Source organism: Panthera uncia, chromosome B4 (genome assembly GCF_023721935.1).
Source record: "Panthera uncia isolate 11264 chromosome B4, Puncia_PCG_1.0, whole genome shotgun sequence".
NCBI lineage: Eukaryota > Metazoa > Chordata > Mammalia > Carnivora > Felidae > Panthera > Panthera uncia.
This window is the reverse complement of record NC_064809.1, coordinates 41,962,704-41,986,624: the sequence shown is the minus strand read 5'-3', so window position 1 is coordinate 41,986,624 and position 23,921 is coordinate 41,962,704. Positions and strand designations below refer to the sequence as shown.

At 41.8% G+C, this 23,921-nt stretch overlaps 1 protein-coding gene and 1 pseudogene across 1 annotated transcript in view; both read right to left on the bottom strand.

The window, feature by feature from the left end:
* Nucleotides 1-15,089: 15,089 nt before the first annotated feature.
* Nucleotides 15,090-23,921, bottom strand: part of A2ML1 (alpha-2-macroglobulin like 1) — a 43,042-nt gene continuing 34,210 nt past the window's right edge. The window contains exons 29-36 of the mRNA XM_049627072.1: nucleotides 23,280-23,494; nucleotides 19,242-19,457; nucleotides 18,945-19,072; nucleotides 18,705-18,795; nucleotides 18,293-18,361; nucleotides 17,078-17,180; nucleotides 16,596-16,637; nucleotides 15,090-15,374 (exon numbers count right to left, since the gene is read on the bottom strand). Of these exons, the coding sequence (XP_049483029.1) occupies nucleotides 16,597-16,637; nucleotides 17,078-17,180; nucleotides 18,293-18,361; nucleotides 18,705-18,795; nucleotides 18,945-19,072; nucleotides 19,242-19,457; nucleotides 23,280-23,494 (863 nt within the window). The 3' untranslated portion in view covers nucleotides 15,090-15,374; nucleotide 16,596. The remainder of the gene's footprint in view (nucleotides 15,375-16,595; nucleotides 16,638-17,077; nucleotides 17,181-18,292; nucleotides 18,362-18,704; nucleotides 18,796-18,944; nucleotides 19,073-19,241; nucleotides 19,458-23,279; nucleotides 23,495-23,921) is intronic.
* LOC125920078 (40S ribosomal protein S15a-like) lies at nucleotides 21,762-22,877 on the bottom strand (annotated as a pseudogene).

Here is a 23,921-nt window from a genome sequence, read left to right as displayed (position 1 = left end):
AGAGAGAGAGGGAGACACAGAATCGGAAACAGGCTCCAGGCTCCGAGCCATCAGCCCAGAGCCTGACGCGGGGCTCGAACTCACGGACTGCGAGATCGTGACCTGGCTGAAGTCGGACGCTTAACCGACTGCGCCATCCAGGCGCCCCTAATGTTTATTTTTAAAATAGAGACACAGTGCAAGCAGGGAAGGGGCAGAGAGAGAGGGAGACACAGAATCCGAAGCAGGTGCCAGGCTCTGAAGCTGTCAGCACAGAGCCCGATGCGGAGCTTGAACTCACGAACCCCGAGATCATGACCTGGGCCAAAGTCAAATGCTTAACCGACTGAGCCACCCAGGTGCCCCAAAATTGATTCCTTTCAAGGAACTTAATATAATTGGGAAACAACGTCAGGTATATATATTATTTAAATCTGGTGTTTCAGTTAAGAACATGAATTTTGAGATCTGGGTTCAGATTCTGACTGCTACTAGCTATCTCTGCCACGCACATGGTCGTGTAACAGAACCTCTGTAAGTCTCATTTTCCTTATCTGTGAAAGGAGAGATTCACCTCCCTTTCACGGTTGTTGTGAAAACTGAGTAATGAGCAGAATTCAGATAACCCGCTGATTGTCCTTGTAAGCATTAAAAAAATATTGTAATTGTTAATATTAACAACTAGAGTGTAAAGCAGGTTGTGATAAGGACTCTAAGATTTTGCATACTCAAGGGTACCGATGTCCCCCCCAGTCTGGTGTCCAAAGAGTTGTCCTTCCTATGAGAAAGGGACAAATGATGTCTGGAGTAGGGTTTGATCAGAATATGAAGGAATCGGAGGGAAATTCTTGAACGATCCTATCTCTTGGGGCTCCTGGGTGACTCAGTCGGTTGCCCATCCGACTTCAACTCAGGTCATGATCTCACAGTTCGTGAATTTGAGGCCCGCATCAGGCTTAATGCTGTCAGTACAGAGCCCGTTTCAGATTTTCTGTCCCCCTCTCTCTGCCCCTCCCCCACTCACACTCTCCCAAAAATGAATAAACATTTATTTTTTTAAAAAAATCCTATCTCGGGGCGCCTGGGTGGCTCAGTCGGTTAAGTGTCCGACTTCAGCTCAGGTCACGATCTCGCAGTCCGTGAGTTCGAGCCCCGCGTCGGGCTCTGGGCTGATGGCTCAGAGCCTGGAGCCTGCTTCGGATTCTGTGTCTCCCTCTCTCTCTGCCCCTCCCCCGTTCATGCTCTGTCTCTCTCTGTCTCAAAAATAAATAAACTTAAAAAAAAAAATCCTATCTCTTGATCTCTTGATGGGGTGCCTGCGTGGCTCAGTGCGTTAAGCATCTGACTCTTGGTTTCGGCTCAGGTCATGATCTTGCAGCCCCACATAGGGCTCTGTGCTGACAGTGAGAAGCCTGCTTGGGATTGTCTCTCTCTCCCTCTCTCTCTGTCCCTCCCCCACATTCGTTGTTTCTGTCTCTCTCAAAATAAATAAATAAACTTAAAAAAAAAAAAAAAAAAGAATCCTGTCTCTTGATCCAACTGACCAAATGACAACCTCAACAGTCATTTACATGAACTATGTTAGATGTTTTTTACTTATTATCCATTTAATCTTTTTTTTTAATTAAAAAAACTTTTACACTTATTTTTGACAGAGAGAGAGAGAGAGACAGAGACAGAGCATGAGCGGGGGAGGAGCAGAGCAAGAGGAGACATAGAATTTGAAGCAGGTTCCAGGCTCTAAGCTGTCAGCACAGGGCCCGACGCGGGGCTCAAACTCACGGACCGTGAGATCATGACCTGAGCCAAAGTCGGACGCTTAACTGACTGAACCACCCAGTCACCCTCTTATGCCTTATGTAAAATCATCTCCATCTTCCACACATCACACGAGGCTAATTGTTGGGGAAATATACCAGCATGTAAATCTCACAGCATTTTCTGTGAGATTACAACCTGTTCAATTTCTCAGGTCTCCTCTGGCTGCTTGTCTTGAGTATCATAAAGGATTCTGTACCTTGGGCCTCAGTTTCCTCATTTTTCAGTTAAAGAGATCATATTAGGAGATTTCTAAAGACATTTTCAGTTGCAAGAAATTAGAGCTCCGTCTTCTGCCAAAGGTGGCCAGTTCTTGAACTTTATACAGGATTCAGAAAATGATTTTCATTGCATCTCCTAAAAACTAAACAGTAGTACAGGGTTGTCTTTCCCTAAGATCACTAACATGAGAGGCTTGCGCTGAGGAGGGACATTAGTCACAGAACAGATTCTTATGTATTCAAGTTGATGCCTTTTTTTTTTTTTAAGTTTTTTTTAAGTGATCTCTACACCCAATGTGGGGGTCCAACTCAAGAGCCCAAGATCAAAAGTCACATGCTCTTCCGGGGGCCCCTGGGTGGCTCAGTTGGTTAAGCATCCGACTCTTCCCTTTCAGCTTGGGTCACGATCTCACGGTTCATGAGCCTGCTTGAGATTCTCTCTTTCTCCCTCTCTCTCTGCTCCTCCCCTCTCTCTATCAAAATAAATAAATAAATAAATAAATACTTAAAAAAAAAAAAAAACAAAAACAGTCATATGCTTTTCTGACCAAGCCAGCCAGGCACCCCCAGGATAATGACTTCTAACTCGGAAAATCTATGTGTACATACCTACACAAGATATTTGGAAAGGAGATCGCAAGATGGTTGAACAAACGGCTGGACACAGAAAACAGGGAAACTAAAAAAAAAAAAAAAAGATAACAATAACCTCAGTCTCCAGAGAATGCGAACACTATTTCCTCTATGTGGAATATTCCCCACACTCGTCACCCCATACCTCTATCCTTCCTGCTTATCCCTCTGCATGCAGCACAAGCATCAGTTCTGGGAATCTTTACTTTGGTCCCGAGATTAGGTGAGGCCCCCCCCATACCTCTTGCTCTTTGTTATGTTCATTCCACTCATAACTATATGCTCAGTGTTGATCTTCCTCATTAAGCCCCAAGCCCTGTTAGGGCGAGAGTGTAGTCGTCATATTCATCCGGTGCCTAGCACAGTACCTGGAACCGAGTAGATGCCCAGAGAACATGTATTTGATAAACATCTCTGCAGGTGCCTTCATATCTCAGTGCCATGGAATAATTCTTTCTCTCCCCTGGCGCACAGCCTTGTAACTGCACTTTAAGACGGAAAAGAACGGGGCGCCTGGGTGGCTTGGTCGGTTAAGCGGCCGACTTCGGCTCAGATCATGATCTCACCGTCCGTGGGTTCGAGCCCCGCATCGGGCTCTGTGCTGACAGCTCAGAGCCTGGAGCCTGTTTCAGATTCTGTGTTTCCCTCTCTCTGTGACCTCCCCGTTCATGCTCTGTCTCTGTCTCAAAAATAAATAAACGTTAAAAAAAAAATTTAAGACAGAAAAGAAGAAACCAGGAATAAGAGAAAACGTGCCCCACTGGTTTTGCCAAAACCGTAATCTGTTACATAAATTGTTAAGGAGGAAAATGCTAGTAGAATGCTGCAAACAGTAATTCCATTCAATGCAAGAGATAAAAAAAACAAAAAAACAAAAAAAACCCAAACCCATGCATACTCTGAAAACAGTACATCACACGGAACTACAGAGCGAACGCTGTTGGATAGCTAATATTTAAGGAGTATCTTATACCTAGTTTCTGTATTTCTGCAACAAGTGTTAGAAGATAAAAGATGACACTTTTGTTCTTAACTTAAAAAAATTTTTTAACGTTTATTTATTTTTGAGAGAGAGAGACAGAGACAGAGTGCGAGCTGGGAAGAGGCAGAGAGTGGAGACACAGAACTCGAAGCAGGCTCCAGGCTCTGAGCTGTCAGCACAGACCCCGATGCGGGGCTTGAACCCACAACGCGTTGAGATCATGACCTGAGCCGAAGTCGGACGCTTAACCGACTGAGCCACCCAGGCGCCCCTCTTAACTTTTTTTTAAAGGTGACATTTTGTAAATGTATATATGCATGTATGACCGAATATGCACAGAATATTTTGAAAAGATATACGAGAAACAAAGAACCATCTACACCCACACTGTCTACATGAACTTGACTTTACTATTGCACTGTCTTCGTTAATATGAATTTAGTATTCCAGGAAATACTTGCCCAGAAAATAAAAGTTGCAAATAATTGTGGTGTGTAATTCAGGAACACCCAGAAAAACCATTTTAAACTGCTCAGCTTTTCCATAGGCAGTTAGCAAATGATTAGTCTCTAAGACATTTCAAAACCCTCACCGTGGCTGCGTCTACAGTCCTAAACCATGTTCCTTAACCAATCTTAATGAAACCTCTACATTGAAAGACTCCCGCACTTAAACCAGACCCCAGAACCGCATAAACATCCTGACTTAGCCCTCCCCTCCCAGTCACTACTAAGGTTCTTTCAGGGAGCTAGCATTTAACAAAACTAATAATAGCTACTCTTGAGGAGGGAACTGAGAGAAGAGACGTAGAAGGTGATTTTTTTTTTTGCACCCTTGAATTTTACATCAGTATGTCTTGCTAATTCCAAAATAAATGATTTTTTTGAAGAAAAGAAGTAAAATCTAAACACGTTCAGCAAGACACCATGTGTACTTTCCTCTCCGGCCAGCAGGTGTCACTTTCTCGCCTAGGTAAAAGCTGCCTCCACCCTTTCTCCTGGATGCGGAAAGAAGGCCCGGGGTTCATAGGACAGCCTCAGTTATGGGACAGAGGACTTAAATGGGCCTGGAAATGTTGATTCCTAGAAAGAAGGGTTCAGGTTCTCTCCTCACAATAACAACTAATATTTATTGAATACATTTTAAAATGGCTTTAAGGTAGAATTAGTACAATTAACCACACATATTTAAAGTGCACAATTATTATCATTTTTTAACATTTATTTATCTTTTGAGACACAAAGGGAGACAGATTGTGAGCAAGGGAGGGGCAGAGAGAGAGAGGGAGACACGGAATCTGAAGCAGGCTCCAGGCTCCAAGCTGTCAGCACAGACCCCGACGCGGGGCTTGAACTTACAAACTGTGAGATCATGACCTGAGCTGAAGTCAGATGCTTAACAGACTGAGCCACTCAGGTGTCCCAAAGTGCACAATTCTTAATTAAGCTTTACCACCCTGTGTAGGGCTTGAACTCACAACCCTGAGATCAAGAACTGTGCTCCACCGAATGAACCAGCCAGGTGCCCCTAAAGTGTGCAATTTGATGAAGGTTGATATATGTATGTAATCATAAAAACTATCACTACAATCCATAGAGTGAACATATCCATCACGCCGAAAAGTTTTCTCATGCTAATTTGTAATCCATCCCTCCCTCCTCCAGATAAGTACTTTATATGAATATATTTTTCACCCTCACCACCCCTTTTTAAGTAATGACCAGAGAGAAATCCAGGGGTATATCCTTGAGGGGACCGTGCACTGTCTTGCAAGATAGAAGCCTCTACCTCATCTTTCAAAGAGTGCTTTGACCTTGGCAAAGCAATCTGGAAATGGCTGAGAATTCAACTTTCTCTGGAGCTGTTCCTCTTTTTTTTTTTTTTTTTTTTTTAACATTTATTTTATTTTTGAGAGAGAGACAGAGCGCGAGCGGGGGAGGGACAGAGAGAGAGGGAGACACAGAATCCGAACCAGGCTCCAGGCTCTGAGCTGTCAGCACAGAGCCCGACGTGGGGCTCAAACTCACCAACTGTGAGATGTGACCTGAGCTGAAGTCTGCGCTTAACCAACTGAGCCACCCAGGAGCCCCTGGAGCTGTTCCTCTTGTAACAAAATGTTGAGCCTGGTCTTGAGATTTTCCTGCACTGTGGTTGCAGAAGTTGAGAATTTTTATATCTGGCCAAGAGGCCCCCAGATTTTCATATGTAGCATTTAATTGCTTATTAATCACCCTCAACAGGTGAGAGGGTGTCAGCATACCTCCTTGGTAGAGTTTGGGAGGGGAGGGCTAAGTCGGGATATTTATGTGGTTTGGAGGTCTGGTTTAAGTGGGGGAATCTTTCAACATAGGGGTTTAAGATTGGTTAAGAATCATGGTTTAGGACTGCAGACACAGCCACGGTGAGGGTTTTGAAATGTCTTAGAGACTAAATAATCATTTGCCAACTGCCTAGGGAAAGCTGAGCAGTGTAAACCCCTCTCCGAAATATCTATTGCTCCTCATACAAAGCCATCCAATTCCATAGTCCTAATAACAATTTTATTATTTTAATACTATATTGCTAAATATAGTATTAAATATTATTTGAATATTATATTATTAAATATAGCATTAAATTTATTATTTTAATACTATTAAATAGTATTATTATTATATTATTTTAGTAATAGTATAGCAGTATAGTATTATTTTAATACTATAAAACACTATTATAGTATTATATGTAGGCATATTGTATATACATCAATTAATACATTAATTGCTATTACTTATGATTAATGTCTTAATATATAATCATATTAATATGACAATATAATGTATAATTCTGTTCATATGATAGCTAATAAATATATATTATAATGTTATATATATTATAATACATATTACCACACAATATGGTGGTATAATATAATATATATTATATAGTAATATATAATATATATTTAATATTATATTATAATACTGTAATATTGTAATATATGTTATATTATACCACCATATTATACTATGCTATTTTTTCAAATTTATTTTTTTTGAGAGAGAGAGCACATGAGCAGGAGAGAGGGGCAGAGGGAGAGAGAGAATCCCAAGCACGCTCCATACTGTCAGCACAGAGCCTGATGCACGGCTCAGTCCCATAAACCTTGACATCAAGACCTGAGCCCAAATCAAAAGTCAGAGGCTTAACTGATTGAGCCACCCAGGCGCCCCCAAGTCTATCTTAAGGAAAAATCACACGACTAGAAAACTATACCAGCAGATATCATATATATAATAAATGATATGTATAAAACTATTATAAATAAAACTAGTGTGTGTGGGGGGGTATTATTAGGATAGGCAAACACAACAATGAAACAAACAGAACACAGAAATAAACCCTCACCAGTATGGTTACCTAGCTTATGATAAAACCACACACTGCAATGTAGTAAGGAAAGAATGGTCTTTCAGTAGATGGTGAGGAGACAGTTGGATATCCATAAGGGGAAACAATGTAGCTTTTCCCCTACTTCATACCATTTGCAAAAATTAACTCCAAGTGGATTGTATGTCAAATATGAAAGTTGCGGGGGGACACCTGGCTGGCTCAGTTGCAAAATATGTAACTCTTATCTCAAGATTGTAAGCATGAGACCCAAGTGGGGTGTAGAGATTACTTTTAAAAAATTGTGTGTGTGTGTGTGTGTGTGTGTGTGTGTGAAAGCTGAAACAAGAAAGCTTTTAGATGAAAACATAAGGAAAACACTTTTGTGACCCAGAGCAAAGATTTCTTAAATAGAATATAAGGGGCACCTGGGTAGCTCAGTCAGTTGTGTTCAACTCTTGATTTCGGCTCAGGTCATGATTTCATGGTGGTGAGATTGAGCCCCGTCGTGCTGGGCATGGAGCCTGCTTAAGATTCTCTCTCTCTTCTTGGGGCACCTGGGTGGCTCAGTCGGTTAAGCATCCGACTTCGGCTTAGGTCATGATCTCACAGTTCATGAGTTCGAGCCCCGCGTCTGGCTCTGTGCTGACAGCTTGGAGCCTGGAGCTTGCTTTGGATTCTGTGTCTCCCTCTCTCTCTGTCCCTCCCCCACTCGTGCTCTGTCTCTCTCTCAAAAATAAATAAACATTAAAAAAAAAATTTTTTTTAAAGATTCTCTCACTCTTTTGGGGTGCCTGGGTGGCTCTGTTGGTTAAGCATCCGACTTCGGCTCAGGTCATGATCTCACAGTTCGTGAGTCGGGCTCTGTGCTGACCGCTCAGAGCCTGGAGCTTGCTTCAGATTCTGTGTCTCCCTCTCGCTGTACCTCCCCTGTTTGTGCTCTGTCTCTCTCTCAAAAATAAATAAATATTAAGAAAATTAAAAAAAAAAAAAAGATTCTCTCTCTCCTTTTCCCTTGGCCCCTCCCTGGCTCTCACACAAATGTTCTCTCAAAAAAAAAAAAAAAAAAAAAATTACACATAAGACACATAGTAAAAAATTAAACAACAAAAAAAATGAGAACCTAAAAGCACCCACAGAAACTGTATTAAAATTAAGAACATTTGTTCGCAAAAAGACACTATTTTAATGAGTGAGAACGCAACCCACAGACTGAAAGAAGACATTTGCAGTACATACATCTAACAAAGGCCTCCGATTTCAGATATATAAAGAATTCCAAAAAGAAAACAACCCAATAGAAAAACAGACAAAAGACTTGAACACTCTGTAAACAAGGACACCTGATATACCCAGCTAGAGTGGCCAGAATCAGAAAGTCAGATTAACAACAACAATCGATGGGGATGTGGAGAAGGAAGAACCTTCATACATGGCTGGCGGGAATACACAAGGGTGTCACCACTCTGGAAAACAGTCAAGCAATTCTTCCAATAATTAAACACAGAGTTACACTATAACCCAGGAATTCCGCTCCTGGGTATGCACCCAAGAGAACTGAAAACATATATCCCCTCAATAACTTGTACCTGAGTGTTTATAGCAGCATTATTCATCATAGCAAAAAGGTAGAGACAACCTAAATATCCACGAGTGGACAAATGGATAAACAAAATGTGGTTTAGCCACAGTTGATATCCGACCATATTATCAGGTCATAGAAGTGTTATCTGACCATAAAAAGGAATGAAGTGCTGGTTTATACTACAATATGGATAAATCCTGAAAGTGTTATGCTAAAGGAAAGAAGCCAGTCACAAAAGTTCACATATTGTGATTACATTCATATCAAAGTTCGGAATAAGAAAATCTGTAGAAATAGACACTAGATTCGTGGTTGCTCAGGGCTGGGCAAGGGGTGTAGGGAGCTAAAGGATATGGGGTTTCTTTTAAGATGATGGAAATATTCTCAAGTTGACGGTGGTGATGGTTGCATATATCAGCATATACTAAAAACTATTGAATTATATACTTTCAATGGGTGAATTGTATGATATGTGAATTATATCTCAATAAAGCTGTTTTTAAATTTTTAAAAAAGTGTTTAAAAGTTTATTTATTTTGAGAGAGAGAGAGAGAGAGAGAATGGGGGAAGGGCGGAGCAAGAGGGAAATAGATATAATCCCAAGCAGGCTCTGCACTGTCAGAGCAGAGCCCAATGTGGGGCTCAGACCCACAAAGCGTGAGATCATGACCTGAGCTGAAATCAACCAACTGACCAGTTGGACACTTAACCAACTGAGCTTCCCAGGCACCCCAATAAAGCTGCTTTTTTACAAAAAGAATATCCACGAGGCCCATAAGCTTTTTTCAAAGTACTCAACTTTATTAGTTATCAAGAAAATACCAATTAAAAACCAATGAAATGACAGTATACGTCTACCACAATGGCTAAAACAAACAAGTCAGGAAATACCAAAATGTTGCCAAAGATGAAGAGTAACTGAGACTTTCATACGCCGCTCTTGAGAGTGTAAATTGGTCCAAACACTTTGGAAAAGGTTTCAGAGCACCTACTCAAGTAAAACATGTGTTATACCCTATGGCCCTCTATACCCCTAGGTATATATCCAACATAAAGGCATACAATATGTTCACCAAAAGATATGTATTCGAATATTCATAGCAATGCTATTCAAAGTAACAAAACGCGAAACTACGTCATTTCTCAGCAATTGTACAATAGAGAAATAAACTGAGGTATACTTATACAATGGAAAACGATGTCGCAATGAGTATGAATGATCTATAGCTATACAAAATAATATCAATGAATACCTATAAACATTTTGTTGAGGGAAACAAGCCAGCAGCAACCATTTGTATTCTTACATATTCTTTTTTTTTTTTTTTTTTAAGTAACCTCCATGCCCAATGTGGGGCTCAAACTCACAACCCTGAGATGAAGAGTCACATACATGCTCCATGACTGAGCCAGCCAGGCGCCCCATGTTCTTGTTTTTATATGGGTAAATATAATCTGTGCTTTTAGAAATTGGTGTTGTTTCTATGTTGATTATACTTGAATAAAATGTTTTTAAAAAACAAAAGCAAAAAGTAAACCATGTATTATTCTCATTGCCTATCCCAAATGTCCAAGGGCCCAAAGTCAAGGACAGATCTATGATGTTGTCAAGCACCCAAACTCCTTTCGTCTCTTCATCTTCAACATACGGCTTTTATCTGCATGGCTGCAAAAGGATGCTTTTCCTCCAGGATCCTCATCGTTGTTCAAGTCAAGAAGAAGAAGGAAAGGCCAAAAGCTATCCCTTTGTGAGGTTCTGTCATCTCCTTCAGAAGGGATTTATTTCCAGAAACTTCCAGTTACCTTTTTTTTTTTTTTTTTGGCTAGAATTCTGCCACAGAGCCTCCCCGAACTGTAAGTAATTCTGAGAAGGTGAGTATTTCAGTTGGGCACGTTACAATTATGCTTTTCCTTAGTGAAGAAAAAGAGAATGGATACTGGAGAGGTATTTGACGTGTATACCATCAGGTTGGAAGCCCTCAAGGATCTTATGTGCTGGTGGGGCAGAGGGGGTATTAACAGAAAAATGTGAACCCAGTTTGATAAGTCCTCAGTGGAAAGTGCTACAGGAGTGGAGAGGAATTCTTGTGGAAGATTCCTGACTAGAAAACACCTCTCGAAGGCCGTCTTATAGGACCAGTGGAAAACCTCCAGGCAGAAGAGATGGAAAGGCTTTGCAAGCAGCATAAAAAGCATATGTTAAAATGATCAGGGAGGGGCGCCTGGGTGGCTCAGTCGGTTAACATCCGACATCGGCTCAGGTCACGATCTCGCGGTCCGGTCCGTGAGTTCGAGCCCCGCGTCGGGCTCTGGGCTGATGGCTCAGAGCCTGGAGCCTGCTTCCGGTTCTGTGTCTCCCTCTCTCTCTGCCCCTCCCCTGTTCATGCTCTGTCTCTCTCTGTCTCCAAAATAAATAAACATTTAAAAAAATTAAAAAAAAAAATGATCAGGGAGCATAGTCGAAATAGGGAACTAAATGCAGTTTGGTGTTCCTGGAGAAGTAAGGGTAAGGTTGGAACACCAAAGGCATATCTGGGAAGCAGACACAGGAGGAACTCTGCCTTCTCCTTTTCTGCCTGAAAGCAGGGCGTTAATTTTCTCTTGTGAGACTGTCTCCCCTCCCCTCTCCCATACCAGGAAAGCGATCTTTATCACAGGACACGGAAAGTCAGCATAAACAAGTCTGCATAACAAACCTTACTAAAATAACCTTAATCTTTCACTCCTTTCCCCCTATATTTACCTTCCCACAGTGTTATTGCCCCTAGAAGACCAAAGACCTTTTCCTTTGTTTTGTAACTTCTCTATAACATATTGCCCTTTGTTAAAATGGTAATATGAGCCCCCAGACCTAACTGACTCTTAGGGCTTTTGCTTTCTTCCTGTAAAGTGACCAGGTGCATACAAATAGATCTTTTCTCCTGTTAATTTGTCTTTTGCCAATTTAATTCCCAGTCCCCAGGCACAGAATATAAGAAGTTAGAGGAAAAGGGGGGGGAACCTGGATGGTTCAGTCAAGTTGAGTGTCTGACTTCAGCTCAGGTCAGGTCATGATCTCACGGTTCGTGGGTTCGAGCCCCACATTGGGCTTTGCACTGACGGCACAGAGCTTGCTTCGGATTCTCTGTCTCCCTTTCTCTGCCCCTCCCCTCCCTCAAAAACAAATATTTTTTAAAAATGACATAAGAAGCATTAAAAAAAAAAAGAAGTTAGAGGAAAAGGTTTTCCTCTCTTACAAATTCTACAGTCTAGAGTCTTGGCAGTTTTCCCAGATTCTTCCCGGACTCTTTTGTCTTACATCCAATTAGTCACTGACAATGGTGAGTTTCACCAGACCTCTTTGCTTCTGGAAAACAGGTCAGTTAAGAAATACCCTCATTTTTTTTGTTTTCCAAACCCCCGTCACCTTTTGTGTTCCATCCTGTTCTCGTATATTCTGTGAAAAGACCCGTCTCTACACTGGCTCATGACTCCAGTAAGATTGGGGCCCTGTGTTTTCCTACCTCCATAAAACCTCAGTTCCCTTTCCTTTTCTATGAGACATTCTTCGTTAATAAACATGTCCTCTATTGCAATAGCCTGAATAACATCACCTCAGTTGTCTGGTGCATTTTGTCTCTGACATCACTAAGTTCTGATGCGATCTCCCCTGCGGAGTAACTTCTACGTACGCCCCTTCCTCCTAACTCCCGCTGCCAGTTCCCCAGCGCGTGTCTAGATTACCACAGCAGTTTCCTAAATGATTTTGAGAACTTCAGCTTCACCCTTCTCTTCTCCATTCTTCAGTCTGATGCTGGAATGATCTTTCTTTCTTCTTCTTCTTCTTTTTTTTTTTTTAAGTGTATTTATTTATTTAAGTAATCTCTACACCCAACGTGGGGCTCAAACCCACAACTCCAAGATCAAGAGCTGCACATGCTCTGACCGGGCCGGCCAGGCGCCTTGCTCTTCTGAAAAAGCAAGTCAGGATCTAACTTCTCTCTACTTTCTCAACTCACTTTTCTTTTTCTTTTTTAATTTATTTTTTAATTATTACTTTTTTTTTTTTACATTTATTTATTTTTGAGAGGCAGAGAGAGACAGAGCACAAGCAGGGGAGGGGCAGAGAGAGGGAGACATAGAATCCAAAGGAGGCTCCAGGCTCTGAGCTGTCAAGCACAGAGCCTGGTGCGGGGCTTGAACCCATGAACCGTGAGACCATGACCTGAGCTGAAGTCAGACGCTCAACCGACTGAGCCACCCAGGCGCCCCTCAACTCACTTTTAAGCACACACACACACACACACACACACAATCCATGAGTTGCATTGAACTACTTGGATGAAATACCCATGATTTCTTCTACCTCTTTGTCTTTCATTTGTAGCTCACTTTGCCCAAACTTGCTTCCTCTTTCATTTTCTCATTGTTCATCCAGCTCAGGCATCAACCTGGAAAAGCCATTCTGACCACTCCTTCACTTCAGTCTGGGAAGGTGCCTCTCCTACGTAATCCCATAGCTTTTTGTATTTTCTACCTCTCCCTCTCCTCCCTTCTTTCTCTTTCTTTCTTAAAAAATTTTTAATGTTTATTTTTGAGACAGAGAGAGAGAGAGAGAGAGAGAGCACGAGTGGGGGAGGAGCAGAGAAAGAGGGAGACAGAATCAGAAGCAGGCTCCAGGCTCTGAGCTGTCAGCACGCAATGCAACACGGGGCTTGAATTCACAGACTGCGAGATCATGATCAACTGAGCCAAAGCTGGATGCTTAGCTTAACCTTAGCTTAACCGACGGAACCACCCAGGTGCCCCGCCCCCTCTTTCTTTCTTTCTTTCTTTCTTTCTTTCTTTCTTTCTTTTTCTTTCTTTCTTTCTTTCTTTCTTTCTTTCTTTCTTTCTTTCTTTCTTTCTCTCTCACACTGTATTGTAACTGTTGATTTATTTATTTTCTCCCTCCACCAGTCTGTGAACAATTTGAGGACAGAAACTTCATTTTACTTATTTTTGCATTCCCAGAATTGGTAAAGTGCCTGGCATATAATAAATGCATGTATTGAGTCCCTACTATAAGCACTATAATATGACATGTCACTTAATCCTCACAATCGCCTTGCTTCTTAGATATGCAGAAATGTTTACGTTTCTGATTCTGTGTCTCCCTCTCTCTCTGCCCCTCCCACTCACTGTCTCTTTTTCTCAAAAATAAACGTTAAAAAAACTATTTTACATTAAAAAAAGAATATTCTTTGCCTTCAATCTGAAGCCCAAAAGATACAATGAATACAGAAACTCTATTCATTTCAAATATTCATTTAAAATATTCTATTCAGATATAACTTCTTTAAAACTTTTTTTTAAATGTTTATATGTTTTTGAGACAATGCGAGAGACAGAGTGTAAGCAGCGGAGGAGCAGACAGAGGGAGACACAGAATGTGAAGCGGGCTCCAGGCTCTGAGCTGTCAGCCCAGAGTCTGATGCGGGGCTCGAACTCACGAACCGTGAGATCATGACCTGAGCCAAAGTCGGACACTTGACCGACTGAGTCACTCAGGCGCCCCCAGATATAACTTCTTAAGTCCTGAGGATCACTATCTCCCTCCATTGCAAAAAGGGGTGGGTTCTGGGAGGAGTCACAGAGCCAAATGTAACAGGGTAGAGGGTTCAGGAGTGGGGGGAGCATTCATGAGTGCCCTCTTTTCTTTAATTTCCATGATACCTGAGAGGTAAAGCAGGTTTGGGGATGACCTCCTTTGGGTATGTTCCCCATGTTCTCTCACTAGGAGGTCCAGGGCAGAGTCTAGGGTGGGGGAGACAGGAAATGAACAATTTTTGCAAATATGGCCCTGGGCTTATGGAAATATCTCTACATCATGAACTTACTTTCCCCTGGCTCTTCTGGTCAAAATTTACAGTCCAAAGGAGCGAGATCAGAGAGTGAATATCCAGGGTGAAAAGGTGTGGTTGCCTAGATGCTCTTCTCTGTTTAAATACTATTCATCTCTTTCCCCCCCATACCTTTGCCTCCAGACCCGTTTCTAAAACAAAAACATTGCTTCCAGAAACAGTTTACACAAAGATAGCTATCCCCTAGCGGAAGAGGCTGGGGGAATCCTGAAGGAGAAGCGCAGAGATAGGGAATCCTGGCCAGCCACTTCTCTTGTTATCAATCACTATTTTGCCCTGCAGTGACAGCTGGCTGAACACAATCCCTTAATTGGGACTCTCTGACCCCTCCCAGAATCGGCAAGACGATTCTCTGACGTGTCTGGGTCAAAAGGTTTAAAGAGGAAGCCAAAATATGAGTTCTGGTTAAAGGATGATTATTATCTTTCAACAAAACCTTTGGGAGCCATAGCAAGACGCACAGAGTCAAGGACACGGGTTTTCTTTTCAAGGAAGAAAATTTTTTTCATCTACTCCCAAAGCGCTAAATTACATCTCCCCTTAGATTTAACCTCCGGAAAGACATTTTTATCTTCCCTGGATCCCCCTCTACTTCCAAATCTTCTCTGGAGAGTCCCCCCCTGTGGCTAAATCACATCTCCTCCCCCAGGGGTCTTTTCCAGGTAATTCTTCCCTGGGGTGATTATTCCGAGCCCATCCCCCCGCCCCAACCCTTTATTCCGGCATCTATGCATCTGTGAAGTGGAAGAAAGTAGCTGAGGTTCAAGCCTGCTCATCTGTTACACACTCACTAGTCACTCAGAGAAATCAAATTAGTTGATTGAATGAGTTTTGCTTTAAGAGGCAGAAGAATGTTGTCCAGTAATGTCACAGGGGATTAAATTAGTCTCTTTCCAACTTCTATCCTGGGAGAGGAGGGTGGGGCGGGGGGAAAGAAGACATCATTATACTCAGAAAGTCTTCATGAATGTAAAAGAGTTTTTCCTATCTATTTATTTGTTTAATTGTTTTTTTTTTTAAGTTTCCTCTAGGGGCACCTGGGTGGCTCAGCCGGTTAAGTTTCCGACTTCGGTTCAGGTCATGATCTCATGGTTTGTGAGTTCGAGCCCCGCGTTGGACTCTGGGCTGACAGCTCAGAGCCTGGAGCCTGCTTCGGATTCTGTGTCCCCCCTCTCTCTCTGCCCCTCCCCCACTCATGCTCTGTCTCTCTCTGTCTCAAAAATAAACATTTTTTAAAAATAAATAAATAAATAAATAAATAAAGTTATCTCTACACCCAAGGTGAGTTTAAACTCCAAACCCGGAGATCAAGAGTCACATGCTCTACCGATCGAGCCATCCAGGTGCTCTCTCAGCTTTTTGCTACCTACAAGAAAATCTCCTGAATGTGCAATGAGATTATTAATAGTGTTATCTCAGAGGAGCAGGATCAAATAATCTTTACTTCTCCCTTAGTATTTTTATATAACAAAGATGTAGAATGTAAAAAGAATTTAAAAAATTCATCAATTTCAATCAGAAGAAAATCTTGTTTTTAAAAACCACATAGAACCCCTCCCACAAATGCCACTATTAACTTTTTCTGGTGTGACCTAAGATTATTATTCTTTCTTTAAGAGTTTAGGACCGGGGTGCCTGGGTGGCTCAGTGGGTTAAGCATCTGACTTCGGCTCAGGTCATGATCTCTCAGTCCGTGAGTTCAAGCCCCATGTCAGGCTCTGTGCCGACAGCTCAGAGCCTGGAGCCTGCTTCAGATTCTGTGTCTCCCTCGCTCTCTGTCCCTAACCCACTCGCATTCTGTCTCTGTATCTCTCAAAAATAAAAATAAACATGAAAAAAATTAAAAAAAAAAAAAAAAAGAGTTTAGGACCAAAAAAGGGGTATGTGGCTGGCTCGGTCAGTAGAGCATGTGACTCTTGATCTCAGGGTCGTGAGTTTGAGCCCCACGATGGATGTAAAGCTTACTTCAAGAAGAAAAAAGGATTTAAGATTTAAAAAAAAGAAAAAGAAAAAAGGAAAGCCCACTTTCTATCAAAAACTAGCTCCCCAAAGGTAATAACAGTAACTCAGAAGAAGGTCCCTTAACTTTTGAATACTATCACCCTACTGCAAAAGCTCATCCTTACCTCATTCACAAGGATCAGAGTACTGAATTGTTGCCTGTTCACCTGTAAGATGAAAGGACATATATTATTACATAAGGGCCCTCATGCATCCAAAGAGAAAGTACTTCATAAAAGCTACTGCTTTAACCCTGTTCAGAGGATCCCTAGACGCGATGAGCATATTATGAACATATTCCGAATTACGGGAAAGTTCCAAACACTACTGTTGTGGTAAATTCTTAATCGCAGCAAAAACATTACGAATAGTCAGGCCTTAAAGAACAAGGGTCCCTCTTGTCCTTTTGGTCTGTGGACCGTCGTAAAACATCGCTAGTGCAGAAGACTTTTAAAAATGACATACAGTTAAAATGCAATGTTTTAGGAGGTCAAATAATGTAATTATATGCTACTTGCTTGGAAAAGAGTATCTGTAAAATTAGGGGAGATAGCATGAAGAGCGAGGTAGAACTACGTTGGGAGATACAATAGAGCTCAGCCCTCACCTGGGAGGTAGTAGTCATAGACCGTGATGGTTGCTGGTTTCAGGTTAGTGACCAACATACGTTGGCTGATGGTGAAGGTAAAGGCCTGAGTCTTCTTATTCAGCTGTGGAGAAGAAAGACAAAACATCATATCAAAACTAAAGAGAAAATAACACTCTCTGTAGTGCGGAGATTAAAAGACTCTTGTCTTCACCCAAATCTCCTGAAACCCTTCTACCTGTCCCTTCTTGCCCTACGCCAGTCTTCAAGATGTTGGCTTCTGCCGACTTCCTGACTCTTTCTTCTTAGGATCTTACAGCTTCCTGGCCTTCTTGTGACAAAGTCCCCTCCATTCTTGGTCTACTCTAACCCATGGTTCCTCCACTAAATTAATTGAAGTGGCCAAAGGAACAGAATCTTTCTTTTTTTTTAAAGGCTCTTTGCTTCCTAGTGGTTTTCTCTCTTCCTTCAGGTCTCTGATCAGGTAACATCTCTTCAGAGAGGCCTTTCCTGACCACCTTATTTTAAAATAGTCACATCCTGGCCGACACATTTTTATTTTATTTTATTTTTTTTAATTTTTTTAAAGTTTTATTTATTTATTTTTGAGAGAGAGAGAGAGAGAGGGGGGGGGGGAGGGGCAGAGAGAGGGAGAGAGAGAGAATCCCAAGCAGGCTCTGTGCTGTCAGCAAGGAGCCCGATGTGGGGCTCAAACTCACACACTGTGAGATCATGACCTGAGCCGAAACCAAGAGTCGGACTCTTAACTGACTGAGCCACCCAGGCGCCCCATGGCTGACACATTTTTAAGTGACATAGATAGCAGGGAGCCTGGGTGGATTAGTTGGTTAAGTGTCCGACTCTTGACCTCGGCTCAGGTCACGATCTCATGGTTCTTGGGATCGAGCCCCACATCAGGCTCTACGCCGACAGGGCGGAGCCTGCTTGGGGTTCTCTCTCCCTCTCTCTTTGCCCCTACCCCCTCTCAAAATAAATAAACTTAAAAAAATAAATGACATAGATGGCTAGCATGATGTATCTGTTAGTACTGCCCTGGAGGTGAATAAGAATATTTTATAGTAAATAACATGGAGGTAGAATTCACTTCGTGGCTTCAGACCCATTCTCTCGGTTCCCTCATCCCTGTGCATGTGACACCAATATATACAGATTAAAAGGGAAGTTGCAAAGCTACATAAGGAATCAAGCTCTTGGGTTCAGTTTCTGAACACCTACCTCTTCCAAGTAAATGTTCAGTACGTCAGTTCCAGATTCAACCTTCTTCACCAGTGGTTGTTGGAGAAGCTAAATAAGAAAGGGGGACAATAAAACAGACTAAGATCCAGAGCCTTCCCTATCCCTTAGGGTACTATACCAAAGCTCTGTCATGATCAAGGAAACAATATACACTGTGGAAAAGGTAAGACAAAGGAACCAAGATGATTCCAGTTTCCATTTAACACATCTGATGCACTTTTGCAGCCCATTGAAATAATGTAATTATGAGTTGTATATATACACGCATAGATAGATAGATTATAGATAGATAGATAGATAGATAGACCATGAAGCCCATTTCACCAGCTTTTTAGGGATCATGTTATGTCCTTTTAGAGCTTGTTAAATGAAGAAGAAAGAACAGACTTACTAACTGATTGGTGCCCTCCATGGGACTGAACCCAGAAAGCATCTTCACTTCTACAATGGCCATATTGGAAGAGCTGCGACTCCCCACATAACTAAGGGCAGAAAGAGGTACATCTGTGTCAACCCGTTATTTTCACTCTTAGCAGACTCTGTAGCCCCAACGTGCGCGCGCGCGCACACACACACACACACCCCAGCTTCTATGATCCGGGTGCCCCCCCACCAGCTCAGCTTTTCTCACCTGGTGTGGATAGTAAGCACCAAGGATCGAGGTGAAGTAACTTGCTCACATGTATCCTTTCCCACTTCTACACTAAGACTAAAGGTATCCGCAAGTTTAGGAGGGGGGATGTTGTATTTCAGCACCGTCTAGCAGGAGGAAATAGATAACCAAATCAGAGCTGGGAAGAACTTTAACTATTGCACAGCTCAAACTACTCTCTTCACAAATGAGACAGGAGGTTCGACTGGAGGCAAAGACGCCCGCAGGCTCTCCTTCCCAATGCGTGCTGGTTCTTTCTCATGGATCTCTGTTTACCTGCACGTAGACACAGCCCTGGCCCGAGGCCTCCAAGGTATACGCTCCAGGGATATTGGGTAGAGTCTCCTGCTGAAATACCAACCGGTTGGCAGCCTGAATGTTGAAAGCACGCTGGAAATTCTCACTGGATTTCACAGCCAGGTTGACTTCCTCAGATGGCACATAGGCAGTGGTGGCGTATTTGGCAAGAGCTTGGAGGGCAACTACAGTATCCTGAAGAAAACGGTGGGGCATTTGCTTACATTTTGTGAGCCACTGGAATTAACTTCAAATAACCCGATAACCTACGTGTCTGGCTGTTCACTAGTGTGGATGACGCCTCTTCTAAGTATGTAAGAGCCACGTTCATCGATGCCGGGGAAACCGACATAGAAATCATATCTTGCTTGTCTAGAAAATTGTCATCAAGTTGCTATGACATATCTATAGGTTATCGGGTTCATCTCATATTCGTCTTCAACCAAACCTAGCTTCAGAATGGGCTATAGTTAGAAGCAAGTGGGTAACTGTTCAGTATATATTTTACAGTTTCCTTATTTAGAGAGGAAATAGCAGTAACATAATAGCCCTAAAAATTGCACATTCTTCAAAGTCATTTAGCTGTGTGATGATCTTCTATGGCACAGCTGGAGAGGATATCAGGGTACCCTTCCTTGCGAACTAAGGCTTCTTCGCTGCTGTGCCATGTGACCATCTTTTCTTCACTTGGATAGAAGACAGATAAGCTGCCACCAAGAAGGCAAGGCATCAGAACTTTTCCATTCTGCAAATATGATTTATATAAGTGACAACTAGAGGAAAGAAAAAACAGAACAAGATGTCCAGCAAATTGCTATATTTTACTGCTATGAGAATATCTACATGCTCGATACTTTGTACAGTATCTACAGAATAAGGGAACCCCACATCTTCCTATCCCAAATGAAAACGAACAGCTGTATTTAGACATCATACTATCGTATAAAAGCCTGGGTGGCTCAGTCGGTTAAGCGTCCGACTTCGGCTCAGGTCATGATCTCACGGCTGGTGGGTTCGAGCCCCACGTCGGGCTCTGTGCTGACAGCTCCGAGCCTGGAGCCTGCTTCGGATTCTGTGTCTCCCTCTCGCTCCCTGCCCCTTCCCCACTTGCACTCTGTCTCTCTGTCTCTTAAAAAAAAATAAACATTAAAAAAAATTTTTTTTGGAAAAACAGGAAGGCAGGTCACCCACTCTGGGGAAGCTGCGAACGAGTGATTCCTATGCAGCTTGACTATCTACAAACAACTTTGTATCTACTCTCTGTGAACTTGATCCCAAAAGGTCCTTATTGCTCCAATATGTGGAAACAATTCAAGAAACGAGACCTCATCACTGGCTGAAAAACCACTGTGGGTGATATGTGCCTTCTTGTAATAGCTAAGGATTTTATTGAAAAACAATTCTGACATGTATCTGTCACTGAGAGTTCTAAACATTTCACTCACGGCTTTCTGAAATTGTATATCATAATTATTTAGGGCTCAGCAAGAAAGAAGTCCTTCCTGATCTTTGGCCAAGAATTTCCTTAAAGGAAGGAAGGATAGTGCCATATAATTTTTTATTTTATTTTATTTTATTTTATTTATTTATTTATTTAGAAAGAGAGAGTGCAATCAGGGGAGGAGCAGAGAGAGAGAGAGAGAGAGAGAGAGAGAGAGAGAATCTCAAGCAGGCTCCATGTTCAGTGCAGAGTCTGAGGCGGGGCTCAATCTCACGACCCTGGGGTCATGACCTGAGCCAAAATCGAGAGTCAGACACCCAAGTGACTGAGCCACCCAGGTGCCCCAGTGCCATATAATTTTTTTAAAATTCCTATTAAGGCATTACCATATTCAGTTTCAGTGCTCTTAACATCTTTATCACACACTTCATCAGTTAAAATATATTCTTTTTCCAGGTCTTATTTACATGTTATATCCTCAACGAAACTGGCCCTAATTTCAACGAGTCAGAATACAATCTTTACAAAGACAAGAAATATGGGGGTTTTTTTTGTTTGTTTTGTTTTTTTAAACCTAAGGACTCAGTTTTTTGGTTTTTTTTTTTTTTTAATTTTTTTAAGCTTATTTATTTTTGAGACAGAGAGAGACAGAGCATGAACGGGGGAGGGTCAGAGAGAGAGGGAGACACAGAATCGGAAGCAGGCTCCAGGCTCTGAGGCATCAGCCCAGAGCCCGATGTGGGGCTCGAACTCACGGACCTGAGCTGAAGTTGGACGCTTAACCGACTGAGCCACCCAGGTGCCCCAAGAAATATGTTTTTTTGATTATTTTGTATGATCAGTGAGTTGGATATGGTATGTATTTAATAACATTTGCAGAACAAATGAATTAATGACTACTCTCTTTATAATCATCTAAGACAATTTTTATGATACTATTTGAATATATCATGCGATTTTACATCTTTTTCCCAACTGCCACCAAATTCAAGTTCTCTTTACCCCTAACCTAGACAAATGAAAGAGTGTCTTATCTCTTCAAATCCAGTGTCTCTCTCCTCAGAACCATCCCCTACACTAAGTAACAGTAAGTAACAGGTTAATCTTTCTGACACAAAGTTAAAAAAATTAATAGCTTCTCAGAATGGGCAAAATCTTGAGTCTGAATACACAAGGGCCTCCATGGTATAAACCTGTCCGAACTTTCTAAACTGAGGTCCCGTTATGCATTGGCTAACCCAGTTTTCCCGACAGTCATTCTATACTTTTGCAAACTATTGTCTCTGCTCACGCCATTTCTCTTTCCTTGTAATAGTTGTCCCCCCAAATGTTACATATCCTTTTATTTATTTGTTTGTTTGCAAGTAGGTTCGATACCCAACGTGGGGCTTGAACTCACAACTCCAAGACTAAGAGTCACATGCTCTACCAACTGAGCCTGTCAGGTGCCCCTGCATATGCTTTTAGATCTACCTCAAATGCTACTCCCCTGAAGACTTTACTTATCCTTCAAGTTGTTGTAAGCTCTCTTTCCCTTTTTAAGTGCATTATTTTGTATCTTTTGTTTCTTTCTGGTATAACCAAATCCTGCTCTGTAGTTATAGAGCTTTTCCGAACTTTACTTCTAGTTTGTGAACTTTTTTTTTTAAGAGTCCAGTGAGGCATTTTATTTGCATGAGCATATTCTATCCCTAGGAAAAGAATTCCCGGGATTTTCCCTCCTGTGTGTTTTCATCCTGCTTCCTCATGGTCCATGATGCCACCTGAGGTTGTCAGTACAATGAAACCAACTGGCAGGAGGGGAGCAAATTATTCTGCCATTTTTCTAGACCTTTGAGCTGTACATCAAACCTGGGGCTGATCACCCCACACTTGTTTAGCCTCCCCCATCCCCCGTGAGGTTTCCAATAATTTTCCCAGCTCTGTGAGCATCGATGATTTCAAATTCGCCAATGCAACCATGCTTCAGTATCACAGTTAGAAATCGATGATGACTTTGGAGCACGATCCAATAAGAACCTGGTGTTTGCTTCTCTTTCCAGCATTGTCAATGCTCTTGAGAGCCTCTGCCAGGACATTCATGTGCACCATTATGGCAGCACGAAAAGATGGCGGAAAGAGCTAGTTTGTGAACTTTTAAAAATAGAAACTGTATATCTTACTAGCTTCCCAATACCTGCAATAGAAGGAAGTATACCTGTAAAATCTTGCTTTTATGTTTCTGACTCCATAATTGGCTTTCTAATCTGTTAATGTATAATATAGTCATAATTATATATGTCCTATTCACACATAAAACACTGATCTTATAATGTTTCTCTTTATTCCATTATGTTTCATATTCTACAAAGGAAGAGAATTAAGTACATATAGTACTATTTATGTGTTCATATGACCCTTGTTATGAACCCTATATATTTTTCACACGTTTTTCCTCCCACCCTATAGAATTATTGACCTAGAAGTCAAGGGCAATAGTTTTTGTGTCTTGTTTTTGTTTGTTTGTTGTTTTGTCCTCTCTCCACAGAGGACCTAATACTACCTGATAAGTCGAGGTTGGAGAGTGGGTTATTTACCTGAGTAGAAGAGAAGCCCCCATACGCGTTGCGTTGCTTGGCCAACCAAGCCACTATGGCAGTGGCCTTGGCTATCTCCTTTTGAGTCAGGCTGGCTTTGCTAAGCTGGGCTAATAAGATATATGCTGTAAGTTCCACATCTACAGCCTCAGGCTCAGACCAAGGTCTGGCATCCAGGGACCGAGTAGGCTTTTGGCTCCAGTGAATGGACTCTCCTGTGGAGAAAGAAGCATAATCAGGAAGGTCTTAGAAGGAGATGATTTCCCATATTCAATGTGTAAATGCTACACCTCAGAGCAGAGCAAGCACCAGCCAAAAATTAATCATGAGTTAGAAAAAAAATATTTCTCAGAATCTTCAGGTGTATTGGCCATTATGTTTACACAGGGATGTGTGTGTATACGTGTGTGTGTGTGTGTGTGTGTGTGTAGAGCCATCCATAATTCCTCAAGGTGAAGCTGAGAGTGTCAACAAATGCCTCCAGCAATCACATGAAAACCACTCTTGTTAATTTATCAATTCTAATGCCAGTGGAGATAAGTAAGTAGAAACTTACAAGAATCTTACATGTTTGGGGGCATGTTTTTGGCGTGTAGAATTTTGTTAATTTTTTAGCCTTTATTTTACCCAATCAAAAGTTTA